Source organism: Stylophora pistillata, chromosome 6 (genome assembly GCF_964205215.1).
Source record: "Stylophora pistillata chromosome 6, jaStyPist1.2, whole genome shotgun sequence".
NCBI classification, from domain to species: domain Eukaryota; kingdom Metazoa; phylum Cnidaria; class Anthozoa; order Scleractinia; family Pocilloporidae; genus Stylophora; species Stylophora pistillata.
Window position 1 is genome coordinate 15,446,380 of NC_142524.1, and position 27,107 is coordinate 15,473,486.

Here is a 27,107-nt window from a genome sequence, read left to right on the forward strand (position 1 = left end):
CAAGAGCTCTTCCAATTGGTTATTATAACGTATCCAATTAGAATCTATGTAAGAACTCTAATTTATTTGTATCACGTGATCATCGTCTTCAAACGAAACATGGCGGAAGGCTAAAGATGTTGAGGAAAACGGAAGTCACAGTCGGCCTTCGTTGAATTTTATTAGTTTGCGAAAAGGTTATGGAAAGAAGCTCTATCACTCCAGATCAGCTATTAAGGATATTCAATGAAGCGCCTTCGTCGACTGTTTCGGTAAGTGAAATATTGGGGAGAACCTCGAGAGGTACGTACTCTAAATTACGAAGCTGTACACCAAAGAATTATTCAGAATTAATTCAAAGTGAACCTTTTCAACAATTGGATCAGACGGGAACATGTAGATTTAAGAGTAAAACTACATTACACGAAATCTCTACAGGAGTTCATTTCTGTTGAAGTGAGGGTTAGTTTGTGTGAAATGACAATTTGTCAATCGTGGAACTCTAAGCTGTTGTCTAGGTTGTCTAAATATTTTACGTAACCGCGGTAATCTGGTGTGACACGTTATATTTTTAGCTCAAATCTGCAATAGCCTTTCTTTCTTTCAGGCTGAAACTGGACGTACTTAATTTATTTTTGAACATGACTAGGTTTTTTTTAATTTAGCGTGATCTAAAACTTTATTGTTCCTTTTAATTAATTAGCACGTATGTTACGTGAAATATACACGTATCTGCTATGGTTGACTAATTTTGGAGAATTATTAAAAGTGGTTGATAACGGTTCAGTTTTCTCATGTCTAACCTTTAAACAGAAACTTTCATTTTAAAACTCTGACATGCCATATTGAAAATTATTCATATTTAAACGGAAATATGTATAGTGCAAGTTTTTACGGGAGTAAAAAATTCCATTGCTTAGAAGTATTATATATGTGATCTAACATAAGTCAACCAGTTCGTCAAGAAGTAAATTATCCAGTCATGCAATAAGGCAAAATTTACAGTTGCTGTTGAATTATAACAACCACAGTTTAGCAGTTTAAACAAGTTTATCGGAAACCCGAGATGCCCAGCTCGCATGTAACCAATCTTTTGCTCAGTGTGGGATAATCCAAACAACTGAAAATAACTACATGTGTTATTTTTTTTACATGTATCGTAAAAAAGAGCTGAAAAAAGGTTGCATCCCATTTTTTTCATTTCATGGTTTATTTTGCTTTCCTAAGGTTTCAAGGCTGTTTTATTAGTTTACAAGATGTTTGAGTCTACACTAGAGGTGGAAGAATTATAAAAGTTATTTTCACATTTTTCAGTATAAAGGAGGAAACTTTGACTGTTGATTTGCTATTTAAATGAAATTTTTTTTTTATAGTCCACTGCAATTAAGTCCTGAAAAATAGTTTAATTACCACTTTTACTGTTGTCAGTTATTCAGTGAGCAGAGATGTTCCGCTCAATGTCAGGTTCTCTGTCTTTGGACTCCTGTTTGCAGGAATGCTTTGATGTTATCTTTTCAATGTGGATTAGCAACAGAAACAAGATAATTACTAGGGTTGGTCAGTAATACATGCAGGTGACAATTGCCATCTACTTTACTTGTGGTAAGGGTGTCCCGATTAAGCACTGGGTGCTGGCAAAATTTTGCTGAATGAAAAAAAAGTGTTCACCAGCTGGATTTTTGCCTGTTGATCATTGGTTGTTATCAAATGTGATCTCTGAGTGGCGTGACACTTGAAATTTCAACCTTTGACTCCAAGAAGTGATTAACATGTAACTTCTCCTCACAGTATCCATGAGGAAATGAGAAAGGTGATGAGGGTACTCAAACTAATCAGGTAGAAGTTGTTATCTCAACTGATACCAAATTTACTAATTAACAAGGAAAATAATATGTAGCCAACAGAGGGGAGAATTAACAATCAGATCTTAGGAGTTTAACAGTTAATTTCTTATTTATAGCTCAGCTACATGCCTGCTACATGTATGGCTTGCTATTCAGTTACTTTAAGATGAAAAAAGTATACCTAGAAAGTGCTCATACATATACTTCACTTACACTCTAGCTACTATATAAATTGCCACAAGTATGTGGACAAACAAGGATACTTTACTTGACTTGATTTCCACAATGATCTTTGAAATAGTTGATATAACAAATAAGTGTCTGGTAGTTCCACTGAACTTTGTGTCTCAGATGTAATATTATGCAGTTATATGTACAGATGAGAGAGATATTTAAAAATGGCTAGATGACAGCGTTGGTGTCAGTGAAGAAAATCATGTAAGAAGAGGAGTTGTTTTAAATGTCTAATTTTTATTGTCTTTCTCCCTATGTATGCTAAATTATTATTGTTCAGAATGAAAAAAGTTAATCACTGTACGGTAGTAAAAAATTATTTAACCCTTGACAGCCTATCATCATTCTCCATACTAAATGTTTGGCAAAATGTTTCAGTAATAGTGTCCAAATAAGTGGTAGTCCTGAGGAAATGCTGTGTTAGATGACAAAGTTATACTTTTTCCAGCTTGTTAAAAAAAAAAAAAAACTGTTAACTAGGAGATTATTTTAAGTAGATACCAGACAAAATTCTCTTAACTCACATTGTAAGAATTGTCTGGCAGAAAGTAAGGACACTTACTAATAAGATCTTGGGAGTGAAAGTATTTTAAAGTATTTTAGTTTAAACAATCCCTAATTTTAGTGTGCTTCATGGAAAAAGTGATAGCATTTTTGAAAAAATTAATATTAATGGTAATCTTTCTATCTGAAAATTACTGTAGTTGATTGGTGAGGTGGAGAGCAACCTTTGACAATAAATTCCACCTAGAAATGCATGTTGTAACAAAAAGGGTAAAATTTCATCGCAATCATCAAACTGAGTGAATGTTCAGGGTCACAAAGGTATGTGACTTAAACATTATCTCAGTCTGCCACATGTAGCTTATTTGACAGTCACAAGAACATTTTTAAAACTCATAAATATAAGAAAATAAGGAGAGGATATTAAATGGTTGTCTTCAAGATGTTTCCTTTTTATTTAAGTTCAAAGTAAAGTCATCCTCTTCAAGTGTTTTTTAACAAGTAAGATAATATCTTGACACTTATAGTGACCTTTAATTCCTAATAGGTTAATCGACACCTTTACTGCACAATTACGTAGTGTGCAGTCTTGTTTGGATTGTCTGAGTTTGTTATCGTTGACTTCCTTAGAAAAGTATTTTTAATTCCTTCTTTGGTCATGTGCCAAATATATAAAAAACATCAGAAATACCTATGTGCATGTATAGTTTTTGGGGATTAACAAAGATTACTATCCCAGAACATTACAATGCAAATTTACAAAGATGTACAATACAGGAACTGTAGACTATTTTCAAAACAAATTTTTGCTGTTCATGAGCAAGAAAATCAGGAATTTGATTGATCTCTTTCCTGGGTTGCTTTTGTCAGAGATGCGGAGTACAGCGTTTAGGTGTTATTTGTGTGATGTTGAGGAATGCTGTCAGGTGAGCAGTGATAAATAACAGATATCTCAGTGTGCAAATAAATTTGATTTGTTTGAATGCGTCAGAAGGATTTTAGCCTACTGTGGGTATGTTTTCTGATATCTAGCACTTTATGGACAGTTTGCAGTGTTTGTGTGTTTTATTATCAGTGATCTGTTAAGGGACTTGTTTCTGCAGGTAGAAGTGATTAATATCTACAATAATATTGCATCATATCACTATTCTGATCATTTTTATGTCTCTTTAATCTCACTTAATCCTGCTATAATCGGTGACAAGAGATTCTAACTAGAAGTTCATCCAATTAAACATTGCCTAAAACATTGCCTACTGATACATATCCCATGTGAATACATGCACTAATAATTATTCCAGGCATTAATTTTACTTAACACTGTAAGAAGTAGCAAGATTTACAAGTACTTCAACTAATAATTTTTGCCTTAATTCTTTCAATATGTTATTTTTTCAATCAATGTACATGCACCCATCTTTTCCTTATCAAATTAGAAAGAATATTAGACACAAAAGTATTAATAAAAGTAGGCAGTGGTTTTAATGTAATTCTGTGGCCTGACTAAATATCTTGGGAAAATAATTTATTTATCTTTAGTATTTCTTTTGGGAGTTCAATGAACAAACCTGTTAATGGCTCTTAAAGCACATCAATTGTTTCCACTGAAATACATGTAGAAACATTTTAAATGGAATAAAATGTGTTTGCTTAAAGTCAAGTTGGAGAGGAATTACATGCATTGCAAATAATAAACTTGCCTCTTGTTTTATGTTTAAGATGCTCAATTATGAATTAGGTGAACCATAATTATTGGTTAAAATCTTGATTCATTTTACATGTTATCCTCTTCTTTCAGCCTTCCAAAATCTGTGGACATGAAAAATTTTACACCCATCCTCCTTTGTTACCTGGAGAACAGATTGTATCACAGCAGGATCATGTAACATGCGTGGACACCTTTGATGATATTACTGAAGGAGTACTGCACATTACCACATACAGAGTTATTTTTGCAGGTTCTCATGTGCAGGTAAACATGTTGTTTTGGGAGCATTTTTTATTATAATAATATAAAAAGTAATGTTGTATGGAAGAAAGTTGCTAGTAAGCTATTCATAGAGGAAAGAGAAATCTTAAGAGGGGTTGCTGGTGTTGATCTTGGATGAAACAGAGTGGTGAAAGGGGGTTATGGCATCCTCTTTTGTATTTCTTCATTTGTTGTCAAGCAAGTGGACATTCATGAGTGACAATTGAGTATTCAAACAAGTTCATACTCAGGCTGGATTGTTCATTAAAACATTTTAAGTTGGTGTCTTACACAGTGGTGGTGTAAGTTGTAAAATTAAACCGCTTAAAGCTTTCCAGTACGTATTTCTTACATTTCGTACTAGTAAAATATGTTAACTTTACTTTTTTTTATAAATTAAAGACTTGATGCTGTAACAGCATTATTTATTTACAAGTTTATTTGTAATTATTATTTAATTAATAATTATTAGCCAGGGGTTTCAATAAAGACCCATTACAGGCAGTCTATTATATTGCTTGAATATATCAACAAAGTTGAAATGGTAAATTGGCCACCGTTACGATTATAAAAGCTGACGTTTCAAGCCTTAGCCCTTCATCGGAGCAAATAGAGGACTTGTGGGTTGTGCGTGCTTTTAAAGGCAGAAAATGGAGCTACGTGATTGGTGGGAACATAGCAATGAGAAAAACATGAATAAATTAATATTGCTGCCTGTAAGACCTCTGGCCACTGTCTGTTGAGCCTGTGAGCTGGCTCTCTTATTTGGATTTCATCTTACAGCTCAGCTACTAAATTACATACACCATCAGCAACTGCTTAGAGAAAAGTTATTGAAACCCCAGCCTGTAGTAACTATTATTTTATGTGCCAATCAGACAATCAAAATGAATCAAAGCATTTGAAGGTTTTTTTTTATTTTTACTGCAACTGTTTAATTTCTACAGATAGGTTTTGGTAAATTAGTTATTTTCTTAATCAGCTAGCAAACCCTTTGGTAACTAAATTCAACATGGAATTCTTCTAATTTATACTCTTGTTCTTTGGAAGTGCAGGACATACATTAAGGGACTGATGGTTTGAAGGTGACATTTCATCTTCTCCTTAGTCAGGCTACACCAGTTAATATACAAGATTAGATTTGCTTGTTTTGTAACCAAGATTTCTTGGGCTGAATTTGAGTAGCCTTTGGCTGGTTTTGGCCATCAAGGTGGTTAAAGGTTTGGTAGATGCATTAAAGAAAGGTATAAGATACTAAATTCTTTTATAGTTGTAGGCTGTTACTTAGTTGTAACAAGAAACAATTTTTGGTTGCAGCATGTTCTAGATGAGCATAGGTTTGTTGATGCTGATCCTGAGGAGGTAGCAAGGAGAGGGCATCACTTTCAAACAAGCTCTAGGAGGACCTCTTTCAGCCACTCTAAATGTCACGCATCAAGGAGTTTTGAGGAGACTCTTCCAAGGAAACCAAATAAAAGGTGTGGTTTGATGTAGCAGCTTTGTTAATTCAAACAGATGTGGCAGGCATGGTGGCCTGTAGGTTAGTGTGTTGAATTCCTGGTGGAGAGGTGCAGGTTTGAGATCTGGCTGCATGGGTCAATGTGTTGTGTTCTTGGGAAAAACACTTAACTCGTACTGTGTTCCTCCCCACCCAAAGGAGGATAACACTATCCAACGGAAAAATCACTATCCAGTGGTTAACTGATAGCAAAACATACTGTGCTATCCACAGGATGGAGATTTATCCAGTGAATAGTGTTATCCAACCTTCAAAAAACCAGAGTCAAGAGTATCATTGGGTACCAGCAAACTGTGAGGGAGCCGGGCTGAGAGGTAACTGGGTAATGAACTAACATCCCATCTAGAAAGTGGGTACCAGCAAACTGAGGGAGCCCGGCTGGGAGGTAACGGGGTAATGAACTAACATCCCATCTAGAAAGTGGGTACCAGCAAACTGAGGGAGCCAGGCTGGGAGGTAACTGGGTAATGAACCAACATCCCATCTAGAAAGTGGGTGCCAGCAAACTGAGGAAGCCATGCTGGGAGATAACTGGGTAATGAACTAACATCCCATCTAGAAACAGTAGTAATACTCCTAGTCCAAGGCTGTGGTCTAGCAGTGCTCGGTGACCTCTGGTACCTTACTTTTGCTCTTGGGCGACTCAAGAATTTTAGTCTTTTCATAAAAAGTTTATGCTGGGCACCCTGGATTTCACAGTTTCAAAGGACTGGGCTCTGCTCAATTTTCCTTAGAGCACAGCCTTGCTAGTCAATGCAAATTGGTATGGAAAAAGATACAAGCTTCAGCTGAATTGGTCACTGGGCTTGTGTAGAGACAATTTTTTCATTGAATACAGAGAAATGCAGATAGTGGTAACTAATTGAATCCATGAGTTTTCATTTGTCCATTCATTCCAATTTGGATTGAACGCAGGGTGTTTGTTTTCATGTCTTCTTACTCTGAGGTTGCTCTCATTGTTGTTGATGTTGTTGTTTGTTTTTTTTTTTTTTAAGGTTGAGTGCCCATAACATTTCTAAGAAAATCAAATCAGGTGGCCTAAGAAGAGGGCTGCGGCACAGCCAGTCTATGATAAGGAAGAACCATTCACTGGGTACTCTTCCTGGTTTTCATGAACAAAGTGTTAAATTACAAACCCTGAGGCCAATTGTTCTGTCAAATATTGAACATATTGGTGAGTTTTACTATCATAAATGTTCCTCCTAACAATTTACCCAGTTAACTCTGTAATTTGCAAGATCTGATGAACTGATCTGTCATCTCCACCCAAATAGATAAATTATGGGTGGGGGTAACATAATGCAATGGACTGGCATCCCATCCAGAGGCCAAGTACTAGTTAGTAATAATTCAATGGTTTGTATGAGTCATGGAAAACCTGAAAAGTCCTGGAATTTTATTTTGCCACTTTCTAAGAAAATCTGCTTAACCCAAGCCAAAAAATTTTATTAGGGGAATTAACATTATTAGAAGTGTATGAAGACTGTAAGAATGGTTTAAAGTGAAATTTGGAGTCCTGGTCTACAGCACTCCAAGACTCTTCATATTATGGAGAGCAGGATAAGCTCTGGCAGGGTGGGCCATTTGGCTTGAGTACAGACTTTACCTGGAGGCGCGTTGGCCTCATGGTTGGTGCGCTCGACTCTGGATCTAGTGGTCTGGGTTCGAGCCCCGGCCGGGGACATTGTGTTGTGTTCTTAGGCAAGACACTTTACTCTCACAGTGCCTCTCTTCACCCAGGTGTTTAAATGGGTACTGGCAAAATTAATTCTGGGGGTAACCCTACGATGGACTAGCATCCCATCCAGGGGGGAGTAGAAATACTCTTAGTCGCTTCATGCTACAGAAACTGGAGTTAAGCACCGGCCTGATGGGCCACTAGGCTCGTAAACAGACTTTACCTACCTGAAATTCAATGGCTCGTAAGGTTTCATAATCATTTTATTTTTACACCTTTATCTAACAGATCATAGTTATGAAGTTAAGGTGTCCATCCCTCTTTCAAGCATTTTTGATATTAAGAAGTTCTCTAAGAAGAACTTGCCAAAAGACAAACAAATGTTTTTGTTGGATGGATTTGAGATTCTCTGTGGCAACATCCAATCGCATAGGGTAAGTACATTGTATTGTAGCAGCTGTCACTAATATCAGGAAAAATGATCCTTGCAGCTCTTACTATAAGCTTGGTTAGCTCACATTGTAGAGTGCTGGGCTGCAGTGCAGGAGGTTGAGGGTTCAAGCCCTGGGCCGAACCAGGCCCTGAAATAACTCAGGAGAATGTGCTACCTTTACAAATGACGTGTGCAAATAGTTAGATGTTATAGTCTTCTCGGATAAGGATGATAAGTCAAAGGTCCCTTATCCTTCTTCTCTGTGCTGATTAGCTGGGGATGTTAAGAAATGTAGTGTGTAGCTCCTGGTGCTGTGGTCTGGCATTTTTATTGTATACACCCTCCCCCCCCCCCCCCATTTAAACCAGCTTTTAGCTGAAGTGGGCTAGCCTGTCAAAATATTGCAAATACATAGTGTTCACATACACACATGCATATGTACACCTACATACATGTACCACAATACTCACCTTTAATTAGCTTTTGTTATCAATTGACTTCAGTTCAAGTTCTGTGTGGAATTTGATTAAATAAACATATAGATCTATTTCATTTTCAACTTATAGTGTTATACATATGTTTTTCAGTTCTGTCCAGGTCCTCTGAGCTTACTTGATGCAGAGTCTGTTATGAAAATCATAAATCAAACTTCAAAAGTAGTAAGTTGTCGTTTGGATACCAAATGATTTAAAGGACCTTCCTTCCAATACATACCCTGGCTTTCTAAAGAAGTACACTTGTTCGAATGAGTGTCCTTATCACCGGTACATGACTTTGATTGTCTTAATTGCATGACCACCAAGGAGTTTTGTGTTTGAGTAGTACTGGTGCAAAAGTAGATACAAGAGGGGATTGTAGCTTTAAATTATTTGTTCTTTCCAAGAAATAGTACAACTTCTTCTAACTTTTGGTCTGTTCTTAACTTATTCAGTTATATTATCATAATGAAATTAGTGTCTCATCCTTGAAGCTGAATTGTCATCATCAACTGTACATGTACTTAAAGCAAGTACAATCAGAGTGCAATCAGTGACAAAAGAGTTGAAACAATTCAAACTATTAACTTTTAATAAGCACCTCAAAGAAATTTTACTTGTCATTATTGTGACAGCTTTTAAACAGATGTGGATTTTGCTTCAGTTGCTCTTCTGTGAAAGTGAACAAGTGGTAGGGTGGTTGTTCCCAGTTAGTGAATGTGAGGTGATTTCTCAGAAAAAAGGTATCAAAGGTTGTTTTGAACTTTCCTAATTAAAAATGTTCCCTACCAATGTCTGTTCTGAAAACTACAATGAAAAGGGTAGGTTACTGTGCTTACTTAGGAGGAATGTATTCACATGATCACATGATTTTTATGCACAGTTCAGGATGAGTGTGCAGTACTGAGGAATCACCTGAAAGTGGACTAAAAATTAAAAATTAAAATTAAAATTAAAAGTGTCTTCTGTTAGAGTATGGTATTATTTAACTGTAGTTTCTCCTGACCATCTCTTGCAGGATTTTCGTAAGTTATTTGCCTTTACTTATAAAAGCTCCATCATCCTGCCTACATCATGTACTATTTTAGACAGTAAAGATGCTCCAAACTTCTACAAGTTTGAATGTAAGTATAGTTTGGTTACAATGAAATATATGAAGTTCATATATTTTGAACTGCGGTATTAGATATGTATGATGCACGATCCTCGCAGTAGATAGCGCTATTTAAGCAATAGCGAAAATCAGACCTGAAATATAGTACTGTTTCATATCCGTTTCTTTTCTTAAAATGATCACCCCACTGAGCTTGACACTAACTTTTCAACTTACTAGCCAAGTGGCTAGTGACAACCTAGATGTTACAAAAATTTCAGTTTGTTTACTAGCCAAACTGACTGGTGGAATTCGAAAACTACCAGCCAAAAGTGAATTTTCTATTAGTCTGTGGCTGGTTGGCTACCGTTTAGTGTTGAGCCCTGACCCCACAAATATTCATAGGTTTGATTTTATCTTTTACCTTTTAACCTTTTGACTACCATGACTGACTAAGACAGAATTTCTCCTCACAATATCCAGCAGACAAGTGATGAGAATAAAGGAAAATATCAATTGGGGGATTACATTAGTTGATTAAGTACCAAATCTTCCTAATCTAACACCATAAGAATTCTATGGCAGGCTGTATAAGTACCAAATCTTCCTAATCTAACACCATAAGAACTGTATGGCAGGCTGTATAAGTACCAAATCTTCCTAATCTAACACCATAAGAATTCTATGGCAGGCTGTATAAGTACCAAATCTTCCTAATCTAACGCCATAAGAACTGTATGGCAGGCTGTATAAGTACCGAATCTTCCTAATCTAACGCCATAAGAATTGAATGGCAGGCAGTGTAAGTACCAAATCTTCCTAATCTAACGCCATAAGAATTCTATGGCAGGCTGTATAAGTACTGAATCTTCCTAATCTAACGCCATAAGAATTGTATGGCAGGCTGTATAAGTATCAAATCTTCCTAATCTAACGCCATAAGAATTCTATGGCAGGCTGTATAAGTACCAAATCTTCCTAATCTAACGCCATAAGAATTGTATGGCAGGCTGTATAAGTACCAAATCTTCCTAATCTAACGCCATAAGAATTGTATGGCAGGCTGTATAAGTACCAAATCTTCCTAATCTAACACCATAAGAACTGTCTGGCAGGCTGTATAAGTACCAAATCTTCCTCATCTAACGCCATAAGAACTGTATGGCAGGCTGTATAAGTACCAAATCTTCCTAATCTAACGCCATAAGAATTCTATGGCAGGCTGTATAAGTACCAAATCTTCCTAATCTAACACCATAAGAATTCTATGGCAGGCTGTATAAGTACCAAATCTTCCTAATCTAACACCATAAGAATTCTATGGCAGGCTCTATAAGTACCAAATCTTCCTAATCTAACACCATAAGAATCTTATGGCAGGCTGTATAAGTACCAAATCTTCCTAATCTAACGCCATAAGAATTCTATGGCAGGCTGTATAAGTACCAAATCTTCCTAATCTAACGCCATAAGAATTGTATGGCAGGCTGTATAAGTACCAAATCTTCCTAATCTAACGCCATAAGAATTGTATGGCAGGCTGTATAAGTACCAAATCTTCCTAATCTAACGCCATAAGAATTGTATGGCAGGCTGTATAAGTACCAAATCTTCCTAATCTAACGCCATAAGAATTGTATGGCAGGCTGTATAAGAACAACTGCTATGGAATAAAAAAGGTGTAAAGAATATGGGACTTTTAACTATTAGATTTTCAAAGGAGACGTTGCAGGCAATGGTAGAAGTGACATTAACATGAGACTCATGATAAGGAATGCCAGTTGTTTCGCCAATGTGTCAGTTCGCCAAGTATGAGGTCGATTTGCCAACGTCTGATTTCAGTTCGCCAACGCTTATAAATTATGTCGGTTCACCAACGTCCAAAATAATTCTAATTACAAATGACCAGATGACTAAAATTTTACTTGTGATGTATTCACGGGCGTTGGCGAACTAACATTACACGTTGGCGAGTCGACCTCATACGTTGGCGAAACGACCGGTTTCCATGATAAGAGTCATTGCCAAAAAGTTGTAAAAAGTTCTGGAAACATACAGAACGGAGATTTCCCACGCACCATTAATTCATTAGTTAATCAATTTCGTATTTTTTTAAAGTAATGATTCTCAAGTTATGTATTTTAATTTTTTGCAGCAGAGTGTGATAGACTCAAGTTATTTCATGCTGGAAACTGGAAACTTCACAGTGAGTACACTTTGAGAGTTTCTTTGAGAGCTTTTCATGTAAATGCAAAGAAATACCTCGTCTATCTACCAGTTTCTACTAAATAAGGCTAAATGTGATTCATATGACTTAACTTTTGTTTACTTTCAATTGGTCTTTGTTTTAGTTTTAAAGTCTCTTATTTTTGTTTCAGAAGGGACACGGCCTTTACAGTATCCAGCAAAAGTGGTCGTGCCGATTCAAGTGACAAAGAAGGAGTTAACAGAAATAGCAAATGTTCACAGGTTGGTATTTGATGGTCTATTTAATCTGACCGACTTTTCATGCGACTGCTCTCTAAGGCAAAATAGTTTGAATCCTGAAATTTTTAGGATCAGAAGTAATTATTCCGTTATCTCAGAGTTTTCATTTCTTCCTGTAGAGGAGAAGGATGCTTCCCTGTAGTTTGTTGGAGACATATCAGTAGTGATGCAGTCATGTTAAGATCACCTGCAGCAATTTTCAGAAGGTAGGAACAATGGTATTTGATTGATATAATTATGCTCGTTTGATATGCGTCATTGGTAAACATTCAACTTCTTACAACATCAACGCATTTTGTCCAACAAAATTGTAGCTCATACATAAATGATTTACAAGAAATGTGTACGAACTGGAAGGGAGAGTTACCAATCAGATCTTGGGAGTTTGAGAGTTATGGGTCTGGGCATGGAGATGTTTGACCTTGAGATGTTGCCTCTCTGTGAATGGAATCCTTAGATCTTCAGGGTACTGTAAAGTGTTGGAAATATGATTAGCGTAAAGCACTGTCGATGTGTCTTTAAATTATTTCGTTCAGAGGAAATAGTGCATCCCCAGGGAGCTAAAGGAAAGACGGTTTGGTGACTGCGTTCGAAGGGATTTTACGGCAAAGCCCCAGTTTTAGCATTTTGAAGTAAACGTTGCGGAATATAAGTATCTGTAGCACGTCCCAAATTTTGTTCAAATCGTTTCTTGCAGAGGCCTGAAAGACTCGCGTTGCCAAGCAGATGAAAAGTATCTTGTAACAGTCAGTGCACTGAGTGAAGCTGCTACAGACAAACTGGTTGTTTTTTCTGAACAGTACGTAACCTTTTTTGCATTTACGTCTAGCAGATGAAAAGTGATCAAATGACTTTTTTTGCTCTAATTTAAAACTGTGAAGAGCTAAAAACAGAATTTAAAATAAATAATGATAATCATTATTGTCTTCTCCCGCACATGTGGTTTCCGCAATTTGATGGCGTGCGACCCAGGTAACTTAATTGTTTTTCAAAATGGAGGAGCCCCTAATCGAAATTTGAATTTGTTGGTGATCGATGTTGTGTTCTGCTTTAGAATAAGACAGTCAGGAGGAGGTTTATTGAACTCCTCACAACAAGTCACGCAAATGACAGGACAGCTTACTCCACAGGAAGGCGAGAGTAAGTCATCCCACCCCCGATGTTACACTTATAACTGGAGATCTTAAAGGACCTCTGTACATTGTCTAGTTATATTTAGATTCTATGCAGCAAGGAGGAGGGGGTGTGCTCTGTTTTTTAAAAAAGAGGTGACATTCGTATGATAACTTTTGTGGGTCAGTTTCTGTCTGGCGTGATTTGACATTTTCACAGCACCCAAATTTGACAGTCAGGTAATTTTACAAAAAGAAGTTGATTTGACACACAAATTTGATTGTTTAGTGTTTGAAATGCTTTATATTAAGAAATTCAAACCTAATTTGAACGTGCAAACGGACTCCATACGTGCTAAACTTTTTGTTTCACCCGCAAATTATTTTCTCTTATTGTTCGTTTTTAGTATTTATAGAACTTATTTTTATACATTATTGACTTGATAATGACGTTATGTTAACATCGAAACGTCGTCGATTTTAGCTTTCTCTAGCTTTTTATCGTTTTTAAATTTTACAATGTTATCAAGCAACGTTTTGTCGCCAGTTTTTATCGTCAAATGTTATTACAAGTCGTGATATTCTTTACAAATATCCAGATCCGAGGTAGTGCCTCCTTGAAACTTTATAAAGTCATTGCGCTTACCAGGATAGGGCGGTGTAATTGGCATGCGACCTTCATCAAAGTACACACCTTGGGTGCTGTGTTGGCTGAAAAAACATTGATCATCATGAATGTCTGTGGGTGTTGGGTTTTCGCTGCGAATACGTAAATATCTTACTACGCCTAAACAAGCCTTACTGGTAACTTTAAGTAAGCGGGAACCTCTGCCCATCAGAGGGTTACCGAGGGATTTACAAAGATATCGAGGAATAATTTTGTGTATTTTTCTTGTCTCAGCTTTCTATTATCCTAACATCAAGTTTATGTATGCTGACGGATTACCAGATGTCAAAGCCGTGAAGCAGAGTGCGTACAGACTGCAAGCAGTTCTCTCGAACAGAAGGTGAAGTTTTTTAGTGTTTGTTCATTGTCAGTTTTTCTGTGGTTGCTGTTTTTCCTTCTTATTGTTTTTCCCATTCGTTCTGACGTAGGTTGGACGCTCAATTCCGGCGTTAGCCTCAGAATCTATCTACCAAATTATTTTGTTATATTTCCGGTTGTGATAGAACTTGTTTTTATTCTCCGTCGTTAAACTGAAAGCTAAGTTGTCATAACAGGAAATTAAAAGAATTCAAAATATCATAGAGTAGCTAGTAAGAGCTCAAAGCAGTACATTTGAAATGCCTTAACCGCGGGAAAGCCTGAACGGTCAAGTCATAATTGGTCAGTTCTGTTTTTGCGTAGAGACTGGGTCATAATGGGTCAGTTCTGTTTTTGCGTAGAGACTGGCACAAGATTTCTTGACTAATCACAACGAGAAGTGAAGTAAAACCAATCCATTGCCCCTTCATTTTTGACCCTTTAATGAATATTGCTCTATCACATACGTGACTGCATTTTACGTCACTCTAACGCATTACTTAATTTCACCAGTGATGACAATAAATGGCTTTCGGCGTTGGAGGATTGTGATTGGTTGAATCAAGTCAGCGAGCTACTCCAGACAGCCGCCCAAGTATCAGTTGCCATGGAGTGTGACAAGTCATGTGTTATGATCAGTTATGAAGATGGAATGGACAGAACAGCTCAGGTGTGCTGGCAATGACAGGCACTACTTTTGTTTTTAAGCCAGTTTCTGCCATTGAAAGCTAGACTAAGTTTATAAATAGTGCGGTTTGATGGATAGACAGTAAAGACGTTAAAATAGATTAAGAATGGTGAGGATTGTGGAGGATGGAGAAGATTTTCATGGATTATTGATGACGATTTCGCCAAATGCAGGCAAAAGTTCCCATCAGTAATGCAACTCCTTTGGGGCGTTGACGATCCAAATTAGAGTTACAAATAAAGGCAAGCGTGTACGATTTGTCAATGTTAGCCTCCCTTTGTGTTGACCATCAATTATCTGGATGTACATGACTGACGCCGTTAGGATTTTTTTCCCATTCATTTTTCATCAATCGACTTTGATCCACCGTCAGTCTATCCTGTGTTGCATTCAGCTCCATCTTCATCAGAAGCAGTTTTTCATTAAATTACGCGCATCCAACGACTGAATAGTGACACCATTTCAGGCTTAGCCACCCAAGACAAATCCGGTCTCTTGTGAAAATCTTTCGATCATTTAGAGGATCGGTTTCTCCAGAACCGCCATAGTGGATATATTAGTGCCCCTTAGAGACCACTCTGCATCAATTTTTGCCAGCAAGATTAGGAAACAAAGTTTTTTTGTTTTATTTTGTTGCCAGTGGCCTGTTTTCGTCTCTTACTGTAAGTTCGTGACTGAAGGTAATGCTTGAAAAATGGAATGAAACCAAAGTTTGGATCGTTTAGTGCAGCCCTGCAGTTTTGCCTGCTTTCCGTCTGCATTTGTTCTTACCCTGTTCTAGAGTGTAATACCGTAGAGCGTTCCGTTGCCCTAATATAGTAAAATGGTGTAATAGCGAATAATAACATGAGCTATTTTCACTGGCTTAGAGAATTTATTGTGATTATCTATTAGGTCGCGAGTCTTGCTCAATTGCTGCTGGATCCTTTTTACAGAACAGTGGCTGGCTTTCAGGTTTGTCCGTCCATGCCTTTGGTCTACTAAGTTACTCGACCGTCATCTTTGGCTTCTATAGACCTCTTTCATAAAAAGCAGGTCCAATTGTTCTTCATTTATATTCATGTGAATAAGTCTTTCTTGCCTCGAAAACACGTTTCAAACGTGTTGAAATGAATGGATTTTCCACTCACCGCCGAGGCGAAGAGGCTCGTAAGAGGAAAAAAAATCGTGCTCACAATTACAAAAGAAGTCTATGTAAATCAGCTTAATGTGACAGCTTAACAGCTGTGGTCTTTTTATATGACGATTTTCGAAGCTCATCATGACAAGATGTTGCACAGTTTTAGAGAAATGTACCCCTTCTTCGATCCTTGCCTTATCACCAGAATCTAGCTCTAATGCAATTCTTTGCTCAATTTTCCTTGCTACTTTGCTCGCTCTCTTACCTTCATTCTCTTCTCTCCAAGTTTTGGGTAAGCTTTCCGTCTACACATCGGGGTCGTTTTCACACTGAGGTGCCTAGAGGTGAGCTTTACCACGGTTGCCGTGGTGACCTTCTTAGTGCTAAGGATGAGCTACCCTCATCTGTGGTCACTTTAACGAAGCTCACCTGCAATACTTTTGACGAAGTGTTTGACCAAGAGAAGAGGAACTGTGAGAGTAAAGTTCTTTTAGAGAACACGACGTAATGACGAAAGCTGGTTCTTAAACCCGGTCTTTTTCTAGCAAGTTAACCAGTAGACCATTAAATTCCATCCAATTTTGTCAAATCAAGTCTCCTCTAACCTATTTATATTTTGGTGGTTTAACTGTCGCATCTGATTTGTTTCTCCTTTCATCCAGGTCTTGATTCAAAAGGAGTGGTTATCATTTGGTCACAAATTTTATTGCCGTACCATGCTCCCGCAGGCTCATGATGATCACAGTCCTGTGTTCCTTCAGTGGTTAGACTGTGTTTGGCAGGTAAAGAGTGCGATGGTCGCATATTCTTTTTTGCACTTAATTAAGTCACGTCTTACCACCGCAAGACAAAGCAAAGACAGAAAAGTAATAAGGGAAAATGGATCGGTCAACTGGCAGGTAAAGTTGAGTTGATTGGTCAGCCAAACGATTTCTTCGCTGTGTTTTTGGTTTTTGTTTTGTTTTTTTTTTTTTTGCTGTTTGGGTCGCGACCCTACCCAAACCTCCCTCGCTTTTTCCCTCCGCTGCTACTATCGCGCCTTTTATTATCACGCTCGGTTTTACTCATTGAACGATGGTTGTTTGCCTTTGCAGGTCCTTCGACAGTTTCCATTCTCGTTCCAGTTTAACAGCCTCTTACTTGAGGTAAGATGCAAGGCACTGTTTGTGAATAATGTTAATCATCTCCCATTGTGGAATGACTTTTTCTCATACAATTATCGCGATCTTCTTGCGCTCTTATCCTAAACGATTCAAACTGGGAATTGGCACTTGTTCTTTTAACGCTTAAACTACCTTGAGTGACCAAGAGGGTCATGGGTGTTTTCTTTCACATTTCTTTCTGACTAACTGATAAACATAGGCCATGTGTCTTCCACAGCAAGGGCTTTGTTGACATTTCTGCTTTTAACCTACGCTGAACGGTACGGTCGCCTGATAAGTTATCCCCTGTCTTCACTGCACTTATTTCTGTTTTAGGTAATTGCAGAACATGTATATTCTACGCGATTTGGAACGTTTATTACCAATACAGAAAGCGAAAGAGACGAGGTAGGTAACTCCAAGCCTCATCTGTTTGTTAGTTGATGTTGAATTTTAACGGAAGTGTGTATTTTTTCCTACGGCGCGTACGTGTAGGAAGAGTACGATACAGTCGCCATGTACTTTTTTTATCCGAGATTCCAAATAGTAACCTGTCTTTTGGAAAAGTTTTTAACCCTTTAACCCCGAGGAATGATAAACATGTAATTTCTCCTAACAATATCACCCCTGCATCAAGAAAAAAGGAAATGATTGCGATTGATTAGGAAACAAATTCTCCTTTTAGTACAGTAGGAAATGTATCGAGAACATTATAGAGAACTCAGAGTGTAAAGCGTTAAACCGTAGTCAGATTTTCAACATATTTGAAGACGATGTTTGAAAGGTAAGGCTACTCTTCAGGTTCTCAGAACAAACGTCATTATGATAAATTCTGTATATACTTCTTAATAACGGAGATAAAAATGATGTGGTGTCTAGAGCATACCTCTCTGGGAACAGACTCCTCGAAACGTCGGTAGCGGTTTAAGAGCAATTTTCAATCGAGTTTCGAAAGTACTCCGGAGTTGCTTTGATTTTGCTTTATTTCGTTTTGTGATTGGTCCCGAAAAATTCGCGCCACTTTCTTAACCAATCATATCGGAAATGAAACTGATTATAGCTTGGTCGGCCGCGTTTTCCGCGCTTTAGGCAGTTTGGTCCGTATTACTTCGAGTTCTTATTGGCTCCAAGTGATATTTTTGCTGTTGTGATTGCTTTGGTCTTGATTTTACGACAGTCAATCGAAAAGCGCTCTATCACATACCTATTTAACAACAACAAACATATGAAACATATGTATGAACTGCGGTTCATACATATGTTTCATATGTTTGTTGTTGTTTGATTTATCATCTACGGGTTTATGTCGAATTAATTTGATGGCCTGCTCCCAGTTGGCTTGTTAGCTCAATTGGTAGAGCGCTGCACTAGTATCGCAGAGGTCAGTGGTTCGAATCCCGTACAGGCCTGAAATTTTTTTCAGGTCTGATTTTCACTATTGCTCAAATAGTGCTTTACTGCGAAGGATCGTGCATATATACATACCTATTTGTTCCATGAAATGATTATATAAATGAAAGAAGCTTGTAATTGTTTTGTTAAAACTTGAATTAACAAAACGACACTTCATGTTCGGCGTTTTGTTAACAGGAAGAATATGAGGATAAGACAATTTCTCTTTGGACCTGGTTAAACGTGACTATCATGGCATACCCAGACAAGTTCAACAATTTGCGTTATAGGGAAGACCAGGGACCCCGGTAAGAATGACAATCGTTTTTACTTACTTATAAAAAGCTTCCGGAATAATACTTTTGCAGCAAATTATAATATTGTGTTATTTTCCGTTGTCTCTAAGGATGTCGGGTTGTACATAACACCGTGAAGTAATCTTGGGTTAGCGAAAAGTTTTCGTTTGTTTTATCGCTTTGAAGACAGCTATTATCTCGATATTTTTCCCTGGCAGGTTTTCTCTTCACTAAGTTTACACCTCACAAATCGTTTGCCTTAACATGTGTCGCCACACGAATTCACGAGACAAATCTAAGCCAAGTTAAACTTTTCGTTCCTCAACTATCGCTGGCGTCTTTTCAAACAGCTCGCTAAGAATCAAGGTGAAAAATTCTCGTTTGCATCAAACCCGCTCTCAACCTGACTTTGGGATGTTGTTGCTCAGAAAACACTCTGAGTTATTTTTTTACACCCATGAAAATGCGCTTGATTTTGATTAGTAAAAGGTGAATACTACTTTTAGATCTTACTTATGTATTATAGTGTTCTGAGGATGTCTTAGAGGGCGCTGTGTTAACCTGGCTTTAAACGGCATTGTTTGACTACCTGTAAAGGCAGGTTGGCTCTTTGTCCTCTGTTACCCGATCAATTTAAATGTGGGATATATTTTTTTTTTTATTGAGGGAGAATTCCTGGAGAATTTAGACAATAAGGCTTCAGAGCAAGGAATTAGGCCAACTACAAACGCAACCCGCTTGTGACTTTAAGGGCATGTCTCTCGAAAATACTGGCAACTTTACGAGTCCGACATGATTTTTACAAGCCATATTTCAAATTCTGATAGTGAGTGGTAGTAGTGCCTGTCTAAACTCATGGCTGTGTCCTCCCCGTGATCTAAACAGACTTCGTGTCATAACTTTAAAGCCGTTCTAACTGACACAGGTGCGTGGTTGTTTTCCAGAGTGCTTCATCCCCAGTACAGAATTCCTTACCTCAAAATATGGTCGTCACTCTATGTCAATCGCTATCGTTATGATCATGTTCATGATGCTTCTAAAGCAGCCGAGCTAGAGGCGCTGAAACTGGAAGAAAGATACAAGGTAACACAAGATTTGAGCGTACTAATGATTGAAATCTTTCAAAGATGTTTTCGTGAATGACATCTCTGACTTAGGGCAATTTTAAAGGACCTCTATTCTTTAACAAATACCCTTCAAGATGTTCCAATTTTCCTATGTCAGATCTATGGAGAAGTACATTTGGAACAATTTGAGCGCTATTTGTTAAAAGAGTGGAGGTTCCCTTTATGTAGATTGTCGAAAGCAATTTAGGATGAGATTGCTTTAGCTTTAACTCGCTGTGTGATCGGTCTAGGAAGCTCGTGTCACTGTCTTAGACGGTTGACAAAGTAAAAAGCCCGAGCTGATAACAAAATAACGTAAGAGACTACCAGCTCAGTGCCACTCTACAAGGTTATTGAAACAGGGTAGCCGTCCACTTTCCAAGGTATTTTCCATGATACAGAGAGGCCAATAAATTGCAGCGATCCAAGGTGCAATTTTAACACCTAACTTTTATGTTCATTTACACACTCATCCCCACCCTTGCATACGCTTTGTTCCTTTTTTACCCACTGATCACGAGATTGCTCATCAGTGAGAGTGGGAACCCATTTCCATGGGAATAGATCAACACCAAAGGAAGCCACAAAGGTTGCTAGTGAAACTACTGATTAATATATTTAATACTATACAAACTACCAGCTTAGTACCACTTGACAAGGTTATTGAAACAGGGCAGCCGTCCACTTTCCAAGGTATTTTCCATGATACAGAGAGGCCAATAAACTGCAGCTATCCAAGCTGTGACCCCACTGGTCGTACTGGAGCTATGTAGCAATTTTTGACGTTTTTGAAACGAGATTTTTTGGCCTTCAAAGGATTAAGCTTAAAGAGAGCGTGTGAATCACGCACAGCCTAATTCGAGCGGTGTGGTCAACGGGTCAGTGGGTCATGTATCATCGCAAGTGCCTTTTTTTGGGGCCAAAAATTTGTTTTAAGCGACTGTTTCACGATTTGAGGTCGCCAAAAGACGACATTGAAAACTTTGTGCGTTTTTCCCAGTAAGGTGGCTGGAGAGGGTTAAACCTGGGATTTTACGGTGGCTCCAAATTTTGAGTGAATAACCTTCTTCATTTTGTTGTGTTCCTTTCAGGCGCTCCAGCAAAAATATTGTAGGTTGATTGGTCAACTTGCCAAATTGGACTCCGAAGACTACTCCTCCACACTTTCCTTCCACACATCTACTCTTCACCGAGCTTTACAAGAAAAAAGTTCAAAAGATCATTTCGGGGTGTTTAACGGTAGCAGTGAAAGCTCAATTGATCGCGGACTTGACGCATCTGGGACCTGGCCAAGCAAGTCTTCTGACCTATACGAGGAGGACCCGGATGCTCTGATGTCATCTATGAAGTCGTTATCTCTGTCGAGGCGGATGACTCGCAGTCGTTCGTTGGATGATATGTTGAACATTGGTCAGCGGCAAAAAAGGGCTCCCAAGAAAACAGCGTTGTTGCGACGGGTTGGGAGCAGCAAATTCTACACTGAGCAGTTACTTAATGCTTTCAATACAGGTAAGGTTTTAAGATTACTGAAACACTGAGTCCGTCCAAAAGTGCAACAGTGCTTTAAAGAAATCTGTTAAACAGTTGTCGTTAGCCAGGGAAGTTGAAAGAATTGTCAGTCCCTTTGAGGATTCGCCCCGTGAGCAGTCCTAATTTGGCGCAAGGATACTTTGCCGACTGAGCCACAGGGAACTCGCTAGTTAGCCAAGCTGTATACCAGATTCCTATGTGACAAGCGTTCTACATGCTGCCAAGGTCGAAAATGTTTGGATAATCTTGTAAACGCTAGAGTAAGAAACGTGGTAAACTTAAAGCTCTGTTGTTGAGTACAGAAAGATGTTAAACAATTATTTCGAGCACAATGAATTTGTCATCGACAAAATGACGGCTACAAACAGGGTAATATTCGAGTTTTGCAGAAGGCATTTCTGATCACTTATGGTCTTAGTAATAATAATAATAATACGTATGATGCATGATCCTCGCAGTAGAGAGCGCTATTTATGCAATAGCGAAAATCAGACCTGAAAAAAATCAGGCCTGTACGGGATTCGAACCACTGACCTCAGCGATATTAGTGCAGCGCTCTGCCAATTGAGCGAACAAGCCAACTGGGAGCAGGCCGTTAAGTTGATTCGTAATAAACCCATGATGATAAATCAGATTTATCAGATAAATAAATTTATGATGATAAATCAGATAAATCTGATTTATCATCATGGGTTTATTACGAATCAACTTAACGGCTTGCTCCCAGTTGACTTGTTAGCTCAATTGGTAGAGCGCTGCACTAGTATCGCAGAGTTCAGTGGTTCGAATCCCGTACAGACCTGATTTTTTTCAGGTCTGATTTTCGCTATTGCATAAATAGCGCTCTCTACTGCGAGGATCATGCATCATACGTATCTATAACCGCAGTTCAAAATATATGAACTTCATATATTCATTGTACCAAATAATAATAACAATGATAATAATAATAATAATAATAATAATAATAATAATAATAATAATGATAATAACAACAATGATGGTAATTACGATGCTATCTAAAAATTGTTCACCGAAGTGGAGGTGAATGGTGGGGAATATTATTAAGCCGTGAATATGAAGAATTGTTTTAGTATCTACCCCACAGAAACCAAACAAAATTGAGTTTATTTCTGTCAATATATGAAAAAAATGGTCGGAAATTAAATCACTGACGCACGACTTTGTCTCTTCGGCAGCTCGGAGGTTAATAATACCTCCTAATGACTTCCGAACTAGTCAATCAGCGAGTGCAAAAAGCTGTGTTCACCTGTGTGGTTTATACTAATACTTGATAATAATGGTAATAATAACGAGAGGCATGGTAATGTTATAATCACGAAAGAAGATCATTCATCGTTCAAGAGGGAACGAGAGGAGACGGAAAACTACTACTTGCGATTAATTACCTCTTAGTTACATCTTTTGTAACACCATTCGTTACGTTAAATCTTTTTTTGTTTGTGTATGTGTCTTTATGACAGAGCCTACCACTGATGTGAGAAATCGTCCGATCTCCGAGAAATACAACAGCATTAAAGAGTATCTCCACAGCGAAGGTAAGAAAATCTCCTGTCAGGACTATCTGTCAGCTTTAAAGTAGTGAATCTTTAGCTAATGAGAAAAGCTCTTACTTGAAGATCGATCGTTCGTTTTACACCGTCCACTCTGGAGGACTTTCTCACATTCCTCTTTTAACAAGACAAGACGACATCCTTAAAGAGACTTATTTTTCTGGCACATGAAGCAACCATAAAAACATTACTGCCTCTAAAAAAACAGCCTCCAATCTCAGTGCTTGTAACTTAAAAGAATAGTTCATTGACGTTTATTTATTACTTGTTTGCCATCAGAACATCAAGACATACCTATCTGCAACTGCAACATTCGAAATAAGTCTGTACTTACGAGTTGGCGCCACCCCAAATCATCAAACAATTAAAGTGGCTCTCATCCCTTACATCCAGATTTGTCCTTGATTGCATGCAAAGTATTTAGCTGTGTATAACTTCGCTTTATCGTTGTCTAGGTATTGATTTTCGCTCAGAGAAGGATGTTCAAGTGACTGAATCACAATGCTGTGGCTATATGGTCAAACAAGGGCGTAAGTCTTGAAAAATCCCGCGGACAGGGAATTGTTATGTTACTGATATTCAAAGTGGCCTAGCAAGTGCTATGCCAGCATGAGATAGTCAAATTTGAGCCAAATCAGTAGTGTTTGGAGTTTGGATGCCAGGCCTTGTTTTAAAAAGGAATACACCCTTTAGTTTGAGAAGAGAAACAAAAAATGAAACGAAAAAAATACTTGCTAGTCGAGTAATATTCAATGGGCGACAAAATCTGTGGACCCGTCATGTTCATGTGGGTACTTTTCAAAATCGACATGTGTCAAAAAATCCTTAACTCGACACGCACCTCGCCGATGATTTTTCCATAAAGTAAAGGGCTACCACAGGAAACATCGGTCTAGGGTTCAGGTGACGATATTTTAGATAAAATTAGTGAGCGATTAAAAAATATTGGCCTTCAAAAGACATTAAGTCAAAAATTTTTTGCGAGTTACCATCATTTTTATCATTGCCCAGGGAAGGGCAGGAATCGAACCCACACCTCATAAACAGTAGCCGAGCGTTAACTCAACTGGTCATTGCTGACAGCTTCCCATTTCGCTTCCTTTCACCCACACTTGTGTCTATTACGTCCCTTTTGTTTCCCATTGCGCTGCTTATCGGTTTAATTCTGTCTCAAGCAATACTTTTAACCAATTTAAACTGTTTGATGTTAAAAGTTTTTCCTCGTTGGTGCATCACGTGTTATGGCGTTATCTGAGCTGAAGTCAAGTTTTTCCCTTTGTCGCGGAAAATCTTATCGTTTCGAAATCTTTCTCTTTTTTAACCAACGAGTTCTACTGTGAAGGACCAGTTGCTAAGATAAGCTAAAAGCGACTGCTATGTTTTGCTCTTCTTTTTCAGAGGTTCGAAGAAATTGGAAGAGACGGTGGTTTGTACTCGACCTCACTAAAAAGTACTTGGCTTACTTTGAAACGGAAAAGGTTAGTTAAATGAAGCGAAAGAAGAACTTAAAATACGGTGGCGATGTTTTGTGGTGTGCACGAAAAAACTGGATTTGAATGATGTAGTCTTGTTCTTGTTAATCACACATGGCTAAATTTTCCAACTCTTGTGATCAAGGTTGTACAGTCGTAGGTGACCTAATATAAGATAATTTCAGCACGTTAAACATGGGAAAGCTTAAAAACCCGATTAGTTGTGCTTGTACAGAAATTTCGTCGTTTTCTTACTAGGCGGATAGTCCCAAGGGAGCCATCAGCTGTAAGACCATTACCCGTGTGTATGAACACAAGAAATGTGGAAAGAGCAAACATCAGTTCCTGTTTTGTGTGGACACTCCAGGTCGTACATACACCATGTATACACCGAGTGAGCAAAGTATGAAAATTTGGATGACATGCCTCACGATATCACCGGCTGCTATCGAACTTCAGAGAGATGAAACGTAACGAACTTGGAGTGCCGTTGAACTTCAGAGAGATGAAACGTAACGAACTTGGAGTGCCGTTGAACTTCAGAGAGATCAAACGTAACAAACTTGGAGTGCCGTTGAACTTCAGAGAGATGAAACGTATCAAACTTGGAGTGCCGTTGCAAACCTTCTCATAATGGCTGAGAATTGGCATTGAAGCGAGTGTGTCTGTGAGATGGAATCTTTCAGAAGCTCGTCAAATAGCTCTTCTCGAGATGCCGCCCTTACTTGGCTGCAGGCAGTAGATGCACAAGAGGCATTATTGAGTTACTGAGGGAAATTCAGCAAAATTTTGAATGTGAATGTCAAATCGCACGTTAGATGTTAGTCTTTTCAGGGAACCATATTCAGTTAAAAGACATTGTTTTTCAAGGAACCATTGTTGGTCGGAGCCATTGTGTTGTTGTGTGGCATTGTTTATTTATTTTCAATTAAAATTGGTTGAATGCCACCACGCATACAGGGCTGAGTATTAACAGTGGCTTCCTCGTTGAAACATTAATTACGTAATGGTACATAGTTGGGAAATAGGCCATTTTACAGTTGTGTACTTGTTGCCAAGCCTTTGATTCAGAGTGAGGCTATAGGTGACCTTGTTGTGATAGAGACCTGTATCTAGTTAGCATGGTAACAAAGTGATTTACATTTGAAAGGCAGCAAGGTTTGTATCGTAACAAGGTCACCCCTAGCCTCACTCCCGTTCAAAGGCTTGGCAACCAAGCCCATAACTGTAAAATGGACTATTCTGCAGCCGCTTATTTTTGGCGCCAAATTCTGCGAGACGCAAATTTTTCATTGGATATAGTTGTCTCCTATCAACCAATTAGATGTGATTATTAAGGGCACTGGTCTTGTAGTGATAACACAACTGGGTATTTTCTCTTTTTCTGTGTTTGTTGTTTAGTGTCACTCTTGTCGTGACCGATTTATTGTGGAGTTTGGCACGTGTAAGAGTTGTTTAGGTAGGTTTTGAATGACAAAATTACTTTATATCAGCTCATACTGAGTTACATGTCAATCGGGTTTAGCGGGGATAAGGATCTTAGGAACTCTTTTAATTGTATAATCAAATATGAAATTGGGGTATGGCTGTAAAACAATTTGTTTGCAGTTGAAGGCATATTTAATATTGACAGATATGTCACAATACTCGATAATGTGATTTCATTTCCATAATTACTGTCGAGGTAAGGATATATTTTATTCATGGTTCACATTTTGGATCATCATCATTCTCGTTTACCCCCTCCCCCTCCCCAGGGGGCTCAGATAGACACGAATTAAACTTGAATTCTATATAATTTTTTTGAAGTTAATTTTCAGCTCTCTATAAGCATTATTTTCTGGTGATATCTATCATCTAAAAGTGTGAAATTTTTGAAAAGTAAAATCACGTCAGTCGCATCAAATCTCAATTATGCCCATCTTCGGTTTCAATTTTTGAAAGTAGCTAATTCTGAATTAGGTGCTCTTTTTTTTTTTTTTTTTCCTTAGGGATTGCTCTGTTGTTATTTTGATCAAAGAATTACAAGTGAAGGTCATTGATTTCAAAGAATTTTTGAGAGACTTCTTTTTTTAAAGTGCGCATGGAGAACAGTGATCATAATTTTAATGCTTCTATAAATCTAATATTTTCCGCTAACTGAAATGGTATTTGTACTTGTAAATATTTTCCATTAATGAGAATATTTTGAGTGGCTGGCAATTTGTGACCAAAATTATATTAAATTGAAAGTAATTTATACAATTGTAGCGAAACAAATGTTTCAACTTATTTTGATATATGATTGATTTTATAACGAGTTGTAAAAATAAAATGGGTAGTAAGAATATTTCTTAGAAAGTGAACAGAATAGAATTTTCCCCAGTAGGGAAGGGTTTCATTGCAAGAGAATTATTTGGAAAGAATAAATTCCACAGTTTCCAACGTGTTGCAGG

General features: G+C 37.9%; 1 protein-coding gene across 2 annotated transcripts; it reads left to right on the forward strand.

Annotated features, from left to right (window-relative positions):
- The first annotated feature begins 60 nt into the window (after positions 1-60).
- LOC111320967 (phosphatidylinositol-3-phosphate phosphatase MTMR1) lies at positions 61-27,100 on the forward strand. 2 transcript variants are annotated; one of them, XM_088724993.1, is made up of 26 exons: positions 95-251; positions 3,432-3,487; positions 4,360-4,533; positions 5,848-6,008; positions 7,045-7,223; positions 8,016-8,161; positions 8,748-8,819; positions 9,655-9,760; positions 11,885-11,935; positions 12,108-12,198; positions 12,336-12,422; positions 12,914-13,015; positions 13,271-13,356; positions 14,230-14,335; positions 14,866-15,022; positions 15,935-15,994; positions 16,823-16,942; positions 17,255-17,305; positions 17,639-17,710; positions 18,893-19,002; positions 19,935-20,073; positions 21,188-21,605; positions 23,111-23,185; positions 23,656-23,730; positions 24,599-24,678; positions 24,931-27,100. In XM_088724993.1, the coding sequence occupies exons 2-26, from the start codon at positions 3,434-3,436 to the stop codon at positions 25,144-25,146; spliced, it is 2,988 nt and encodes a 995-aa protein (XP_088581119.1). In that variant the 5' UTR covers positions 95-251; positions 3,432-3,433; the 3' UTR covers positions 25,147-27,100. The 2 variants fall into 2 exon arrangements, with proteins under 2 accessions (XP_022779450.2, XP_088581119.1); XM_022923715.2 differs by lacking the exon at positions 3,432-3,487 and having other exon boundaries at positions 61-251.
- Positions 27,101-27,107: the final 7 nt, after the last annotated feature.